Genomic DNA, 18514 nt, shown 5'->3' with positions numbered 1-18514 from the left:
AATGAGTCCATTTTTCTTTTTTTCTTTTTCTAGTAAAATGTTATTTCCAGGAAAATGATTAATGACTCAAAAAAAAAATTAGAAAAGAGAATTTTCCTGTGGGCAAAATTCACTAGTTTAAGATTTACATGTTTCTTCTGCAAAGTTAAAGTTTATTATCTTCTCATTAAATTCGAACCAACGGGAGAATTTAATTTGAAGAGCAGTTGTAGTTATTTAGTAAATGATGAAAAGTTAATTCTCCAGTTAAAATTGGAACCAACGGGAAAATTTTAATTGGAGGAATACTCGGTTGATCGTTAAAGTTAAATTATGGTATTGTTATTTTCTGACCAACATTGATGATAACAATATTATAATTCTATGAGTTCTATGTTTAAAGTTTAAATCTCTGATGAATTTTGCATCAAAGTGACCAATTTTTCAAAGAAAAGATAAAGATCAAGGAATGCTCTTAAACTAGAGAAATGTATTTTTCATGTTTCCGCTGCAATAAAGTTGATTGTCTTCTAATTAAATTCGAATTAACGGGAGAATTTAATTCTGAGAAGCAGTTCTATGTTTTCAAGATTATTGAGGCTCTATAATTAATTCCATTTCTGCCCAACGGTGATGTGGAATTAATATAGAAGAATGATGTTTTATTCTATTTCTGCCCAACGGTGATATAGAATAGAACATAAAGATTTCAAAGTTTAATGAGCATTATTGTTGAATTTTTTTTCAAACAAAGACCTCCATGCTTTCATTCTTGAAGGCAGTAAGAGAAATGAGCTGGGTACTTGTGACTCAGATGATAAAATACCTAAGGGCAAGTTATGTATGAAAGAATGCCATTGCTTAAGGGACTGTGTTCTCTTTAAAGAATGGCTTGAAAAGAAAAGAATTCTAGGATATTGATCCAAGAAAAGAGATAGATCAATGAGAGTCTTCATTGATAAATGTCTTTTATGTACTTTCTGTGAAGAAGAATTTATTTTTAGTTTCACTTATGAGAGTTGTAAAAGTCATATACATGATTAAACATGTGTGTTAAAAGAATATTCGGATTTATTTCTGAATTTGATGATTGAACATGAGCCAATCCTGGCATTTATGTCCGTTCAAGGGAATTATCTCGCATGGTGGAAAAAGTTTGTGATAGTACCCGCATAGAGGGAAAAGTTTGAGAAAATACCCGCATGGCGGGGTAAAGTTGGCATAGTACTTATGTTAACGAATCCTGCATGGCGGGAGAGTTTAGGCATAGTACTTATCCCGCATGGCGAAAGAAGGATGTGATGACTCATGTGCTCTAAGTGTATCCCACACATGAAGAGAAGTTTGGGGTAGCTCTTATGCTATCCTAGTATTGACCGTACACTCTAATTATGTCATGGTCATTAAGTACTCAATGAGTTTAAGAACAAAAGAAAGTTGCATGTGAACCAAAAGATAAGAATGATATGCAAGCGTGCCTTGCAGAAGTATTGATAATAATAGACTATATTGAGTTTTGAAGTGAAATGAGGAAAATGTACTCCCATACGAATTAAGAAATAACTTTGTTTGCATGATGTAATCATGTGGATGAAGTAAGTAATTAAAGTTTCCTCATTCACAAGAGTTCTGAATGTTTTTCGAAATTATGGTAGAAAAGTTCATACCACATTTCGAGGGGGAGAAATGTGAGATTAATTAAGAAAGACAATTAAGAAAGATACTTCCCCATACTTCAGATAATGCAATGCATACTATGCATTGAAGGTAAAAGTGATCTATAAAAGATGAATGTGATCATTGAGGGAGTAAGACGGTCATAATAACGATACCCCTAAAGTAAAGAAATAGCTAAATTCTAGATCTTTTACAGTTCCGATAGGAATATAACATAGTCAGCTAGTATTCATACTGGACAAGTTTCAGAGTTATCAAGGCAGTGCTAAACGCGCCATATGAGTTTTTAGCAGATTAAACCCAAAATTAGAAATTTGAAGATACACCATCTTTACAGAAGATAGAGTAATCTGGGGGAGCATGGTATGTAGATACATAAGGCTTGAATAGAAGTGGGAATACATATCCACTACAGTGTTTTAGAGCAACAAATTGCTTAATACATGTTGATGTTGTATGACATATACAACACCTGATGTTAGCTCTTAAAGAAGATGAATAAGTAAATAAGGATCTTGTGATACAGGAGGCTATAGAACAATTGCCTTTTGGCAATGAAGAGTAACAATAGCCCCATATGAAAGAAGTGCCACGAGGCCCCAAAAGGTCTCAAAGAATAAGAAAATCAGATATTTCTGGTGACTAAGGAGTCAATATTAAGAAAGAAATTCAAATGAAGGGTAATTCTACCTCATTTGAAAAAGCCATGAGAGGCATTCACTCGTCTAAATGGCAAGAAGCAAAGGAAAGATGAAATGAAATCGATAAATACCAACGATGTTTAGGACTTAGTAGAAATTCCCAATGGAGCCAAAACAGTAGAGCTGTAATGGGTCTGCAAGACAAATGTGACTCCAAAGGGAATATGAAAGCTATAAAGGCACCACTTGTGGTGAAATGATTTACACAAAGAGAAGGAATAGATTATAATGAGAATGCAACGATTCTTTAAGAATTATAATGGCGTTAATGGCACACTACGATTTACAGTTACATCAGAAAGATGTAAAGACACATTCCTCAACGGGGATTTGTATGGAAAAGTTTACATGGCATAACTTATAAAGTTTTGTCGTGGAAGGAAAAGAACGTAAGGGATATTGCCTGAAGAAATCCATTTATGGATTAAAGCAAGCTTCAAGACATTGGTACTTGAAGTTTGACAGTATAATAAGAAAGTTTAGGTTTAAAGAGAATGTAGAGGATAATTATATTTATGCAAAGTTTAAACATGGGAAATCAATTTCCCTAATCCTGCACGTGGATAGCACCTTGCTCGCTAGTAGTGGTGTTAATCTACTGTTGGAGAAGAAGTAGTTCTTGTCTTCAAGTTTCAATGAGAATGATCTTGGTAAAGCGTCATTCGTTCCAGAAATTGGAACTTACCGAGATAAAAGGAAAAGGGGTATTAGAACTATCTCAAGTGTATACTTAGAGAAGATTCTAAAGAAATAAAGTATATATGTGAATAAACCTGTGTCTGTTCCTATAGTCAAGGATAATAGTTTTGGGAACTTTCAGTGTTCCAAGAACCAATGTGAGATCGAAAGGACATCCTATATGCTTCAGCTGTTGGAAGCTTAATGAGTGCTTATAAGTAAGAACTTACCCTGACATAGTTCATACATCCGGAATGTTTTGGCAGAAGTCCAGTCTAGATATAGATCACTAGAATGGAGTTGAGAATGTTTTGCAATTGTGCAAAGATTTATAGGCCTCATGATGAGTAAGAAAGAATAAGTACTCTCAAATAGTTGTGGGTACAAATGTTAAATTTTGGCGAGATGTTTAGTGAAACCCCATAGTAGCTAACACTCGCAGTTGAGAGTTTTATTGTGGAAAAGCTCTAAAGAAACAGTTGTGGTGTCATCAAAGATGCATACCCACAGTATAGCATGTTATGAGGCTTAAGGACAGGCGAAATGGTTAAAAGAACTTACACCCAGGAATTGATAATGGTATACAACAACAATAACCATTTAAGTAGTTCGCTCCTATAACAACGGGTCAAGTGTGCTGCCAAACACATTGACGTTAAAGTTATACGTTGTGAAGGAGAAAGTTCAGAATCATACTAAAAGTATTGAACATATAAGTAACAAGCAAGTGCTTGCAGATCCGCGTACAAAAGGCTTACCACCCTAGTGTGTTCAGAGAACACACAGTCGACATGGTTTATGGGAAAGCCTATGATTTCTGAAATAATAAAGGGCCCAAAGTTAAAGAATCTGTTTCAGAACAGAGACGTGTATTGTAGCTGTTAAATCTATCGGTGATTGACCGTGACTGATGAAACATGCTCTATGCACTAATCTGTGATGGAACAAATAAAAGTGAAAGGGATTAAAGTCAAAGTTTAAAGGTAAAGTATGAGTTGAGATAAAGAGGAAGAATGTTGGTTTGATCTCCCAACCACAGTGGCCCAATGGCCACTTGGGCCTTGACCTCGCGCCCTTGATCGGGGGCGCCCAGTCCATCTATGGCTGACGGGCCCTCGTCACACTGCGCAATAAATAGAGGTGGGGGACCGACGGACTCTCAGTACGAGGTTAGCCTGAGCCGTACGCTCCACCGGACAAACCCTACTCCGATCTAACAGGGGGACGCAGCCAGTGACGGGAAAGCACCGCCGCCGCCACAGACACTACGCCAACACTACTTCACTGCACCACTCCTTCTTCATCGCCCGTCACTGCCCTAGCATAGATCTTCACCGGCGAGCCTGTGATGGCCGGATCCGCCTCCTCAATACCTACCGATGGTCTGGTACTAATCCCTAACTCTCCCTCTCCCTCTCTGTCCCTCTCCGTACACACCATTTATACGTGAAACCCAAATGAAACCCCACTGATCTACACCACGGATGATCCTAAGATTCTAACACTTACTACTGTACTGCACGAATGATCGTGAAGGATAAAAGAGGTCTTCATTCACTCCCAAATATATGACGGCCCTGTTAGTTTCGCTGAAATTTGTCTTACGCTGATTTGTTATCAGATAAAACGTTGTTCCGTTCGCTGAAAAGTATTGTTGAAGTAGTGCTCAAGAATATGACGCATTTATATTGATTCTTTATCAATTATTATACTCCCTCATATTTAAATTATAAGATGTGGTGGGCTTTTAAATACATCATTTGTTATTATGTAAGCATAATGTATGTTTAAATTCATATCAAAAGCTGTATATTTAGAAAAATAAAAATATCTTATAATCTAGTGTGGAATGAGCATATTTGTATTTTTCCAAATACTTTTTGAAAGGGGAGTTCACCATCTAGTTGTTGGGTGACAAAAAGAACGGCTAGACGAAGCTACGTCGTGCGTATTGATAGGATACTTTTTGAAGGAGCGGTGATATGGACCAGCAAATTCGTTAAATCTCTCCATCCAAAAAAACTTATAACTTGTTTGGATGTAGATATTCACCCTAAGAATTCGGAATTGGCATGAGTAGCCCTAGAATACGGTTGTTTCGATGGTTAAGAATTAGGAATTGGAATTTGACCCCAACACCAAATCGTATTCACTATATCTGCACTGCCTAGTCCTTAGTACCGAGACCTTTCCCTTCATATTGCTCTGCATTCATTCGCCTTGACCCCAACGCCGCCCGACAAGACGCCCCAATGCCCTATCTCTGTCGAGTCGTCTCGAACGCTCCATCCCCCAATGACCCTCCCCGACGTGTCGCCATGCGGAGCCACTCAGCACGCCTCCACCTCCTATGTGCCGGCCCGACACACCTCCACCTTTCACCCCCCATGGCCAAGGACCTTTCTCCTCTTACTCTGGCAAGTGGCTGACACCCTCCTCTTTCCCATGGCCAGCAACCCACGAGCCCTTCTCCTTTTCCCTGTGACCAAAGGTTGGCGAGCCCTTCTCTTTCTTCCCCATGCTCGGTAGTCCTCTTTTTTTCTCACGATTATATAACCCAATTCCAATTCCAATGATTATCCAAACAACATAATTTGAATCGTGACAGTTTCAATACCAAGGCTGAATTAGACCCAATTCAATTCCATATCACTAAATATCTACATCGAAAAAGACCTTTGATGTTTCAGTTTTGTCCTAAGCTAAAATATCTTAAATCTAACCATATTTGTAGAGAAATTTGCTGACATTTATAGCACCAAATTTGTAGACTCTAAATGGATTGGATGTTTTTAGATAGTAGAACTATAGTATTACGATATCAATACCTAATAATAAAGAGGCAAAATTTTCGACCATTTTTTTTCGTCCATTCATTTTTTGGTCCTGTCTCTTTCTAACTACCGAATAATGAAGAATTTCTTCTCTTCGGACTTATATATATAACTCGTAGCTCAAATGAGTTAGAATAGCTCTTGTGTAGCACGATACGAAGTCTGCATCGTGGCCCGGTGTACGGCAGCTTTCTTTTTTTTTCACGATCAGTTTCATGTTCCAAAGTCGTACGTTTTCAGTTTTCCTTTTTTTCCAGGGTTCGGTTTCCGTTTTTCTATCTTACTTTTTTCCTTTTCTTTCCATGTTATGTTTCCTTTATTTCCCCTTATCCGTTTCTTCTTCTTCTTTTACCTTTTCTTTTGTCACGTTTGGAGTCTGAACATTGACTTCTGAGTCACTTTTCCGTTTGGATTTTTCTCTGATTTTCGAATACCTTTCTGTTCTAATTTTTTTAATATTTTCCTAAATATCAAAAAAAATATTATGGATCTTTTAAACTCTGAATCCTATTTTAAGAAAAGAGAAAATTCCACTTCCAAGATATTAATACAGTTTTCATTAGTAAAATAATTATCTTATTATAACCGGTTGAATTTTTTGTTTAACTAATCAAACTTTGAATTGAAATCTTAACCATTTTATTTTCTGATATGTTCTAAATAAATTTGTCTATAAATTGTATATATACACATACCAGTACAATCCCTGATGAAGGTTACATGTGGAAAATTTAGCAGAGGTTTCCCGTCATAATCTTTGGGGATAGACCAGTCCTTGACTATAGGTCCACAAAGAAAGTCATAGTACTCGATATTTATAACTATACCAATGCATAAATAGTATGAAAATATTTATGTGTGTTCAAGAATGCCCTTGTGGCAACTGCCCGCCTCTCCTTCGCCTCTGAGATTGCCCTCAGCAAACACACAATGCCACAAACCTCCCACCACCAGACCTTTCACGCAAACACTAAGGGCCAGAGCATCTTCGTAAATTCGCCAATACTCATTGCCTTTGCTTCGCTATTGGCTCCACACGCCAGCGAGGGCGACCGGGCCCGAGCTCCGCTTAATGTCCATTTACTTTTGAATTTGTTGCGTCCTCTCGGGCACCATACCTTCGCCCGTTTCTTGCTCGCTTCCTGTGAAACACCATCGACCTCTGCCCTCGCAGGCCTCCATCGAGGGTCTGGAGGCAGAGTGTAATCCCCACAATGTTCTTTGTAATGAGATAAACAAATCTACCAAAATTGTATTTTAAAATGGATAATAACTTAATATGATATTATTGTATTGATAACATTAGCTTATACATAACATAAATTATAGATTTAAATTTTTATAGAAAAGGTAAACTATATATATATCTCGATATTTTCCATGAATATTTGATAGTTGTTTTCCCCGTTGCAATGCACGGGTATATTGGCTAGTAGTATAAAAAAACGTGAAAAAGTAGATTGTATTATTAACCAAAATCTTTGCATCAGAGGTCAAGCTAGTCGTGACACAATGGAGATTTTGATATGCATAGTAACCCAGAGCGAGAGATGCATTCATGTGATTATTCCAAGCGACCGGACTAAAGGGGTGTTTGTTCTTTCGGCGTGTTCGCTGGTTGGTTTCTGGGCTGGCTGGTGCTGGTTTGTTGTGAGAGGAAAACACTATTGGCTAGTTGAATAAGCCTGGTTGAAACCAACAAGCGAACATGGTGTTTAGTCGCTCCTAAAATTCATGCCACATCAAATGTTTAGATATTAATAAAGAGTATTAAATATAGATTAATTACGAAACTAATTAAGGCTAATTTACGAGGTGATTTTTTAAGCCTAATTAATCTGTTATTAGCATATGTTTACTATAGCGCCGTGTTATCAAATTATGGACTAATTAGGCTTAAAAGATTCGTCTCGTAAATTAGTCACAAGTTATATAATTAATTTCATAATTAATCTATATTTAATACTATATATATATATATATATATATGTAAACATTTGATGCTACGGGGATTTTAGGAGCGCTGAAACCAAACACAGCCTAAAACCCTTTCCTTTCCTTTCTTTTCCGCGAATCCTTTCCTTTCCCCGATTCCACATGCCGCTCTGCTGCTCCCCCACCTCCGCTGCCGCCGCCGCGGCAGCATCTCCCGGCGCCGCCCGCAACGGGGGCCTCCTGCGCCGCTCGCGCCCAGTCCCCGGCGTCGCGGTGAGCTCCTGACCCCACCTCCCCCCTCCCCCGGTTCTTATTTGCTCTGTTCCGGCAATAATCACTCGCCACCTGGCTATCCGGACTCGCCGGTGATTTTACGGCGACAGTCGGCGTTCGGAGCTCGGGAATCGCACCTTCTTGCATATGTTTTCGGTTCTGTTTACATTAGAGAGTATCCATCTCGCATCTGCGAGTAAATGGAAGTTATTGATAGTAATCAAGTCGAGCCTGCACAATGTTTTTTTTTCTTTGAACTTCTGCCTGCTTATATAAGCTAAAAATGATCTCCATGCGTGCAGAGATGTAAAAAGATTGATTCTCTGAGGGCAATCAATGGAGCACTGCCTTGCATTCCGGTGTCCGACAGGTCGCTATTGACTCCTGTAACCTTGCCGGTTTTCCGGGATCCAAACACGAGGAACGACAACACGAGGCTGCGCATCTTCTCAGGCACAGCCAATCCTTCCCTTTCCCAGGTCAGTTGAGTCTAGCATGGAGAAATTTTCTATCCCATCATTATTATATAGCCCTGCGTTGAATTTGTTCCAATTAAACTGTACTAACCAGCTACCACCTTACAGCACTCAGTACATTAACTTCATTTGAGTTTGGAATAGTGATTGGTATAAAAGGTGGATTGAAATGAAGGATAATTTGGACCAATTAAACTGTACTAACCAGCTACAACCGTAGAGTACTCAGTACATTAACTTCTTTTGAATTTGGAATAGCTGATTGGCATAAAAGGTGGATTGAAATTAAGGATAATTTGAACCTCAATGGATTTTTACCAGGAAATGTACTAGCTTCTGAATGAGGAAGAATAATAACAGGAAATGTGTTATCTCTTCCATGCCTAATTTCTTTCTGGTATCCTATATTTCTATGAACAGGAAATAGCAAGTTACTTGGGGCTAGAACTTGGGAAAATTAACATAAAGAGGTTTGCTGATGGTGAAATATATGTTCAGTTGCAAGAAAGTGTACGGGGCTGTGATGTTTTCCTTGTGCAACCGTCGTGCCCTCCAGCAAATGAAAATCTTATGGAACTTCTGATCATGATTGATGCCTGTAGGAGAGCATCTGCTAAGAATATTACTGCAGTTATCCCTTATTTTGGTTATGCAAGGGCTGACAGGAAGGTAATGTTGCTTTCTTGTAGCTTCTCAAATTGTTTTAATGGTTTCAAGGTTCTTTTTTTTATGGAAAAAAAGACTCCTTGTCACATGCTTGCACCGCTTCACATTTACCAGTCTTTAGCCATGGAAGATGCATAGGGAAAATTTCAACAGTTTTGTTATTTTAAAAGTGCTTGGAACCAGCAAAATTCCGATCACCAGCATCGATTGAGCTGGTTGGATTTCATCCAAGGGCCTAGGATGGCTACTGGAGAATAAGAAGATTTTCAAGCACTTGGCAACTTTGGAATGTGATATTTAGACTGTTTTGCTTGTGTATGTTTTTCAATGTCCATAAACAAGAGGAATTGAAGTCAATGCTCGATGACATTACAGATTCTGTTATTCCTTTTGATTCTAACATCCTAGCATCTCTGAAATCAAAAGACATTGCTGGATGTGACAAAAAGTATGTCTCCTCACCATTTTTTAGTACTAAATAGAAGCTTCTTTTCCTTTTTTCAGTCTCAGGGCCGGGAATCTATAGCTGCAAAGCTTGTAGCTAATATGATTACCGAAGCTGGTGCTAACCGTGTCCTTGTTTGTGATCTTCATTCCAGTCAAGCAATGGGATACTTCGACATCCCAGTAGATCATGTTTATGGCCAGGTATATGTACTGAAGCATGCTACTTAAATCTACCAATTCCTTTAAGACATAGTGTTTATGATGGTATTCATTCTTCTTACAATTATTTTCTATTTTTGCTGTTTGATCTGTGAAGCCTGTTATTCTTGATTATCTCGCCAGCAAGACAATATGTTCAAATGACTTGGTAGTTGTATCTCCTGATGTTGGAGGTGTTGCCAGGGCACGTGCTTTTGCCAAAAAGCTGTCAGATGCACCTCTAGCTATTGTAGATAAAAGAAGGCAAGGGACATAATGTCGCTGAGGCAAGTATTATTGTACTTTGTTATTTGCTTAAACAGTGTAGCAGGCCGAATGGATGTATATAGAAGAAATTTTCGTAACTCAAATATTAGTTTCTCCTTAATAACTGTACTATTATGAACATCTGATTTGGATGTACAGAAGAAAATGTTCACATAGTACTCTGAAGGGATAAGTCCATGTTTAGCCCCTTTTTTGAAACAATCCATGTTTAGCCCCTCAACTTTTGTGTTTGTCTAATTTTAACCCTCAAGTCTAATAATGTCTAAGCACTAGTATCTCAACTATCAAACCCGCTTCGTTTTGACCCTCAAGCCTTTTTGGTTGGTATTTGGATGGTTTGGTGGCAAGTTGCTGGGTATTTTTGCTGGCCAGGAGTCTAGGACATTATGTGGCAGGGTCCCATATTCCTTACTTCCTCTTCTCCCCTCTCATCTTGCGTGTTTCCATATCTTGATTGGTAGCAGCACTGTGGCAGGAAGGGAACACAGTGCCCGCGATCGTAGGAACGTCCAAAGCAGAAAGGGCGCACGGTGCCCTGTGCCCATGCCCATCTCTTCTCCCCTCACATTTTGATCCAAGCAGAAAGTCAGCGGCTAGCCTGACACCTGGCTATCCTCCACCACCTCGCTTGTCCTCTTCTTGCCTTGGCACCTCCTCCGTTTCCATATGTCTTCTTCTGTTCCAGCATGAGAAGGGAATGATTTGCTGATTCCTGCTTTGCATAAAAAAAATGCCACCTGACTTATCAATTTGTGCTTGCGTTTCATTGGGAATTGAGAAGCAGGAGGCTGCTCGCTGCCCCTTTGGATAGGGCGAGCAACCAGAGGGATTGACAGTACACTAGGACACTAGGTGGAGCGCCTGCTCTGGACTCTGGAGATTGGAGCATCAATGCAGACCTGCACCACCGCCACAGCCACAGCCACCACTTGGCCCTTGCGCACTCACCAGTCAGTCAGTCGCTACTGGCCCCCAGATGCAGAAGCTTTGTGGGCCATCATCCTAACCGTTGTTCTAACACTGTGGTCATGTCGTTCTGCACACATGAGCTTTGTGGAGGTGAGAGGGCTTTGGGTCAGCAATGAGACAGATGCTGCCTTGTAGATGGGGTGACAGATCGGCCTCTGCCCTTCGGTGAGTCAGTTATCACGAGTGGCGCTGCCACCGCATGCTATCCTGGCCAGAAAGGGAAAGGAGAGGTAGAAGAAGGGTGGAGGATGACAATGACACGTGGGACATCAAACGCTGACATGACACAAAGGCCCTGTTTCCTCGAACTGTTTATCTCCAGAAACAGGAGAATCCTTACGGAACAGAAATCGTTTCTGGGGAGAAACTAGGGACTCCCTACCAAATGATTTAGGGATTCGAAGACAACTAAAAATGTTTCTTGGATTCTACCAGAAACTAGAAAAACCTGTTTCAGAATTAGTGTCTCTGGAAACCTTTCTTCCAGAAACCGCACCCCTGCAAATGGGGCCAGAAAACCACTTTGAAGGGGCTCAGTGTAAATTGAGGCAGTTTTAGTAATTAAGTTGCTCTGTCTAGACAGTATTGGAGATGAGGGTCACCATTAGGCAAACAAAAAATAGTTTTTTAGATATCAAACAGAAGAGTTTTTTAGGGATATCAAACAGAAGAGTTGAGGGGCAAAAAAAGGATTTGTTCCTACTCTGAATATATTACTTTCTATTCAATCTGCATCAATTGTATAATGCATTTGAAGATGTGCCTATCTCACCACAAGGTGCATGCCTGTTTTATTGCCATGCTCATCTCAGTTCTTTAGAATGAGCATGTACATCTTGTCATGTGCATTTATTACAGGTAATGAATCTTATTGGAGATGTGAGAGGAAAAGTGGCTGTTATGATGGATGATATGATCGACACAGCAGGTATGTTGTCCCCTAGAAAACAATTCTTAGGTTGGACATTTTTTCCCTCATAATGGGCAGTTAGGCCATGGATGATGTGAGTTTCAGACTGGTTCGAAATACAAGTTAAGCTATAATTTAAACTTTGAATCCCGATGAATTGTGCCACACTCCTGCATCACTACTCAAGAAAATTGTATATGACATTGCATACTAAACTAGTTACCTGAGATAAAACTTTGCTTTGTGATATCATTATTCTCTTGGAACTATCAAACACAAATAGGTACTATTGCCAAAGGAGCTGAGCTATTGCATCAGGAAGGAGCTCGAGAAGTATATGCTTGCTGTACACATGCTGTTTTTAGGTATGCTTTAATTCTTGAACTAACCTAAGTCAATTCTGTTTTCTTTCCACTGGCCATACATTGTAGCGAAACTGGATTTTTCTGCTAGTATAACTATACGTTACCTTTTCAGCCCACCTGCCATCGAAAGATTATCAAGTGGATTGTTTCAAGAAGTAATCATCACAAACACAATCCCTCTAAAGGAGGAGAAGACTTTTCCGCAGCTGACCATTCTTTCAGTTGCTAACCTCTTAGGCGAAACAATCTGGCGTGTTCACGATGATTGCTCGGTAAGTTCTGACTCCTAACTCAACAAAAAATACTACTCTGTATACCAGACCTGTGGTTGCAATTGGATCCTCACTATCATCGTGCAAACCTCATGATACTATTCCTCAACAACTTCATTTTCCTTTTCTTGTGCAAACTTTTTAATATAAATCCCAAAAATCTGTCCAGGTTGGTCATGAGCCATACTCCAGCTTGGATATTGACTGATGCTTAAGGCGTATTACCCATGCTGTGCTCTTCATGCCCTAGGTGAGAACGGCTTTTAGTGGTGATGTCTAGTCTTCACATGACATACCACGACAAACAGCTATTTCTCTACAAGCTGTAGAATAGGCATAGTTGATTCCATTGTGGGCAAGATTTCACCAGCTGTACATTTTCCATCTGTGACATGTTCACCATTGCTGAAGCGGCTTTTTCTTATGCAGGAATAGTTGTGGCAGCTTGCAACATTTTTTTCCTTTTCTTTGGCCTCAGTTTTTGTCTGTGCGTGTAATAAGCAGTGTTTTGTGGAATTCTGTTAGCACAGAACCTCAACCTTGTATTTGAATGACAGTACATAAGATGATATTCTAGATTGTAGTGCAGTGTTTCAGCTATCCTCAATCCGCATATATATAGCTCCAATGCTCCAACCAACTTCCTCCATGCCATCCCAGTTTTTGGTTTCTGGGTTTTGCTTTATACACGCGTTTGCTTTGCTGTATTAGGCCCCGTTCGCTTCGCTGAAAAAAAAACCCGAAATACTGTTCCGGCTGATTTGTTGCGAGAGAAAAACACTGTTCTGACTGAAAAAACAAGCTGAAAAGTACGGATTATAAGACAAGCGTTTATGATAATGGGTTTTTATCTCACCAGCGTCTCCTGAAGTCCTGATGCGACTACTTGCAGCAACAGTAATCAAATAAACGTCTGTGTAGCATCCGTGTTTTATCGACATTTTTTTATTTGGCATCCAAAATGGCCATGAACATACATCAGGGCTTAATGATGATAGCAGTTCAAATGCGATTGATGAACTGTTCCCTCGGCAAACTGAGGCAATGATAAGAGTATTATTATCTGTTCAGAAAGCTTCAACCAGACATACTGGCTCATCTTCCAATACAATACATTTCTTTCAGCATCCAAAAGAAAAAAAAAACATAATTGCGTTGACTAGTGAAGGAAAGCTTGCTGAATGTACTAGTGAAGTACTCAATTATCTTGCCTTTATCTGGACCGCTAGGACTTATGAATGAAACATCAAATAAGCAATGGTGTTTAAACACCAAACTTTCTGAATCAATATAATGATAATCTTATTAAAACCTGAATTGTTAAAGGACAAGAAAACTGGTTAGATGTTTGAAATCGGATTACCCAATGGATCCACGTCTTCTGTACGCATTGGACAATGCCTGATTGCATCTATTCTATTGCAGTGCTTGACTCTAGTAGTAAAGAATGGTCATTATTACCATAATCAACAGTAGATTGTAGTGAGATTGACAAACTGGTCCATTTAGATAAACAGTCGCAAAAGATTGAATGGGGCCAAGAACCTTGAAAATTTTGGGCACAAGGTATAATTTTACAGCAAAATTGTGTAATACTAGAAAACATCAAAGTCAAAGGAGAACTCCATGCTACACGTAAACTGATATCCTAGAAGCATCCCAGACATCAAGTGATGATAGATGAGATGTGATTCCGGGAAAAAGTGTTAGATCTCGGAGTACATCTCTACAAAAAGTATATTTGATCTTCCAAAAGAATGCCTGCAAAGAGCTGAAATTATAAGGAAACAATGTCAGGCATTCAGCTGTAAAACGTAGATTACTGCAGCTTGTAAAACATCAGGCGATTTACTGATGTGATTATGCAACGGACAGTATCCCAAGAAACCACATCAAACACTCTTCTAGTAAAGAACAATAAGAGTCATGAACACTATATGCTTATACAGGACAGCTTGTAAAACATTAAATGTAACATTATCCTAAATCTCTGGTCCATTGGACACCTGTATAAAACAAAATAACTACAGCCACCAATATTTTGAACAGAAAATGGTGAGTTCAATGGGTGCAGCTCGAATAACACATGAATACATGATAGAACTTACAAAGAACTGCCAATACAAATTCACCTTTTATTAAGAAACTTTATGCAGGGAAGCCATTTGCAGATCCCATGAACATGGTCTGATCAAATTATTAAGCAACTTTATGCAGGGAAGCAACTTGCAAAGAACACTTCTTTCACTGGCTAGTGTGATATCCCTAAGTTAAAGTACAAGGTCCTAGAACTAGTCTTCGTGCATTCTAAGAAAATGTAGCAGGAACTACAGTTGGTTATCGCAGGTTCTCAGACTACAGAAGATATACGAAGCATGAAAACTCTCATTCCAAATCTCATAGTACAATATAGGAGCTGAAACAACAGCAAGGTTTGAAGATTACCTGTGTCAGCTGCATAATAGGATCAAGGCAGAGAGCAGACCACCAGTTGAATATGAAATAGATATAGTTACTTATACAAAAGAAATGATCTTCTGATCATTTGCTCGCAACAATAAATTGTTGTATAACCTCATAGTGTACCAAGTGGGATAGAAACCATTTCGATACATTGCATCCATCCACCTCTCAGCTTCATTTCTGTCACCATTCTTGCAGAAACCATGCACAATTATATCAAAAGTCCATCGATTTGGCTGATACCCCTGCCTGCATATCCTTTCATACAAATTAATGGCAGAGTCCATCCTTCCTGTCATAGACAACCCTCGTAACAGCATGTTATAAGTGTAAATATCAACAGGAAAATACTTTTCCATCTCCTCTCCCAAATGCTCTAAGTCACTCATGTTTCTAATACCACTTGCAAATGCGGAAACTAGATCACCAATCAAGAGCCTTCCTGCCTCCCGACCTTGGATCTCTTCACCCTTCACTTCTAGAGGCTTTGATTTATCTCTTGAACGTAAAAAAGCCTTCAGAAGGTCGTTGCCCATCAATGTGTGCAAGAGAAGCACATTACACAAGAAAGCTGAAACAGGGCGACCTGTTTCTCTGAAATCATCAATAACCTTTACAGCAGTGCCATAATCTCTGACAGAGCACAGCAAGAGAACAAGATGCTCATAGCAGTTGATGCTTGGGATTACACCATTATCCCTTGCTTCCCTCCAGAACACCATTGCCTGCTCAGGCTTCTTAGCTTCACATAGACCAGATATAAATACATTATATAACCTCGTGCAAGGTGTTTTCTTTGCACGAACGAGGTTAAAAAAATTAAGTGCATCCCCAATACGTTTGCTCCTTAGATAACTCATGAGAAGAAGGATGTTGCTTACAATTGATGGTTCAATCCCTGAAACCTCCATTTGGTCATACACCGCCTTGGCCATGTCTGCCCTCTTAGCATGACCAGCACCAGAAATAAAGTAGTTGTAGCACACACGGGGTTGGAGCTCACTCCGCTTCAACTGGCTGTCTAACAGATCAAGAACCTCGGTATACCTATTCAACTCACACAAAGCACAGACAACTGACTGGTAGAGGTTTCGGGTTGGGATGTGCCCCATATCTTGCATTTGCAGTATGAGCCTTGGCAGCGCATCCACCCTCTTAATCAATATTAATGCTCGAATCAAGCTCTTGTACGTTGACTCATAGCGATATAAGCCCACATGGCTCTTGCTGCTTGCTATCTCGCATGCTGCCTCCACGTTCCCACTCTTGCATAGTGCCGCGAGGTACTTGGCCAAGACAGAGTCGATTGTCCAGACTTCCTGCTTGAGTGCCCTGTCTAGCAGCTCCCGCACCCTATCCAGCTTCCCCTCCTGACACAGCACATTTGCAAGCATGGAAAATGTCTGACGCCCCGGAAAGTACCCTCCTGCCATAGCTTCCTCCAATAACAGGCATGCTTCCTCTGTCTCCCCACCATGGCACAGTGCCCTGATCAGATTATTGTAGACATCCTTGTTTGGGTCGATCCCAAGTTCCATCCTCGACCTATACAAATGCATGGCTACTTCGACAAGACCAGCCTTGCAAAAGAAGCAAAGCGCAGCATTCATGGTGGATATGCCAGGAGCAATGCCCTCCTCCATTATTTGAACAAGCAAGTCATACACTTCGCCAAGTCTGTTCCTGACAAGCAAGCGATAAACAAGCTGGTCACACCGCTTCCCATCAAGGATGTAGCCTTCAGTTTCCTTCTTATCAGAGAGGAACTTCATCGTAGCATCAAGCTTTCCAGCCTCAATGAGTCCATGGATCCACGCAACATACACATCACCGGACGGAAACTTATCGACGAGCTGGGCTGCCTCAGCAAAACGTCCACGGCGGCAGAACTCAGTGACGATGGAGCCAGCTGCGGGGCCACGGGATGCATCAGCAAACGGCATGGTGTCGAGGAGAGCGACGGCATTGTCGAGGCGGGCGCGACGACAGTGGCTCTTGATGAGTATGCATGTAGCAAAGGGGCTGGGAGCAAGGTTGCGGGCGAAGGACTCGGCAAGGTCGTGGAGCGACGCATCGACCAGGGAGTTGAGGAGGATGCGTGATGAGACGGCGTTGAGGTCGAGGCCGCGGAAGCGCATGCGCCCGAGGACGTTGAGCCCGCGCTGCGGGTCGCCCGCGACGGCGTAGCCGACGACGAGCGTGTCGTGGAAGCGCAGGTGGCCGCCTGTCGCGGGGGTGTCGGAGAAGAGGCGGAGCCAGTCGAGGAGGACGGCGTTGCGGCGCGCGCAGGCGAGGAGGCGGAAGACGGCGTGGTAGACGACCCGCGTGTGGGTGTAGCGCGGGCGGCGGCCCGACCAGTCGAAGAACCTGAGGCGGAGCAGCAGCAGGGCGTCGGCGTCGTGGAGCCCCCGCGGGCGGTGGCGGAGCACGGCGAGGACGAGCTTCTCCGAGAGCGGGAGCGCCTCGAGCGCGGCCGTGTCATCGGACGCGAGCGCCTCGTAGATCGCGTCGAGCGCCCTGGGCGGCGCCGGCGCGAACGCGGGGCTGCGGGACTCGAGGAACCAGTCGTGGAAGGAGGCGGCGATAGCGGACTTGGCCGCGGCTACGAGGCGAGCGTCCTCGGGGCGCGGCGGAAGCAGCGGAGAGAGTGGCGGGAGCGGCGGCGCGCGCGGGGGGGACGAGGAGGCGGACGCCGAGAAGGCGTTCGAGAGAATGGCGAGGAGGGGCCGCGAGAGGTGGAGCTGGAGCCGGCGGCGGGGGCGGCAGGAGAGCGGAGCGAGGAGGATGTGGGGCATGGCGAGGCGGGCGGTGGTCAGCGCTGCGGACGTGGCCGCCGGCAGCAGTGGCGGCCGGCGGCGGCAGGTGGCATCTGTGGGGTGCGTGCGGACGGGCGGGGCGGCGGCGGAAAGGCACCAGGCACAGGCAGTCGGAGTTGAGTTTGGGTTGGGTCATGGGTCAGTCGTGGTGGCGTGCTGTGGGCCGAGTGTTTGTTTGGATCGGCCTGGCTCCGGCCGTTTCCCTCCCTTTGTTTTTTTTCCTCTTTTATTTATTTCACATATTTATATATTATCTGCTTCTAAAAAACACATATTTATATTTTTCATGAATAACATAGGAGAGCTGCATGTTATTTCATTAAGGTAGAAAAAACATAAGTACAAAAGAGTTAGGCAAAAAGCCAAACCCGAATACGAACGCACACCCACAACTAAACAAACCCACAGAGGAAAAAGACTCGCCACAAAAATATAGAAAAGGCCCGGCCAAGGACCATCCCGAAAAACTAGAGAACTATGAAACTGGTGGATTAAATGTTTGTTCCATTTTATTATCAAGATATGAATTGATTTGTGAGGCAGTTTGAATAAAAAAAAGGCTCCACA

The 18514-nt window shown here is 41.7% G+C and overlaps 1 protein-coding gene and 1 pseudogene across 1 annotated transcript; one reads left to right on the top strand and one right to left on the bottom strand.

Moving 5' to 3' along the window:
- The first annotated feature begins 7902 nt into the window (after nucleotides 1-7902).
- LOC136470996 (ribose-phosphate pyrophosphokinase 1, chloroplastic-like) lies at nucleotides 7903-13304 on the top strand (annotated as a pseudogene).
- Nucleotides 13305-14203: 899 nt separating this feature from the next.
- On the bottom strand, nucleotides 14204-18079 carry LOC136470995 (pentatricopeptide repeat-containing protein At1g71210, mitochondrial-like). Its single transcript, XM_066468724.1, has 2 exons — nucleotides 15114-18079; nucleotides 14204-14439 (listed from the first exon to the last, which is right to left on the bottom strand). The coding sequence occupies exon 1, from the start codon at nucleotides 17924-17926 to the stop codon at nucleotides 15185-15187; it is 2742 nt and encodes a 913-aa protein (XP_066324821.1). The 5' UTR covers nucleotides 17927-18079; the 3' UTR covers nucleotides 14204-14439; nucleotides 15114-15184.
- Nucleotides 18080-18514: the final 435 nt, after the last annotated feature.

Source organism: Miscanthus floridulus, chromosome 8 (assembly GCF_019320115.1).
Source record: "Miscanthus floridulus cultivar M001 chromosome 8, ASM1932011v1, whole genome shotgun sequence".
NCBI classification, from domain to species: Eukaryota; Viridiplantae; Streptophyta; class Magnoliopsida; order Poales; family Poaceae; genus Miscanthus; species Miscanthus floridulus.
Note: the sequence above shows the minus strand (reverse complement) of the source record. Positions and strands in the feature narration are given on the sequence as shown.

What these genes read in the sequence shown, in the direction of transcription:
- LOC136470995 (XM_066468724.1), bottom strand. Translation starts at nt 17,926, where the DNA reads ATGCCCCACATCCTCCTCGCTCCGCTCTCCTGCCGCCCCCGCCGCCGG.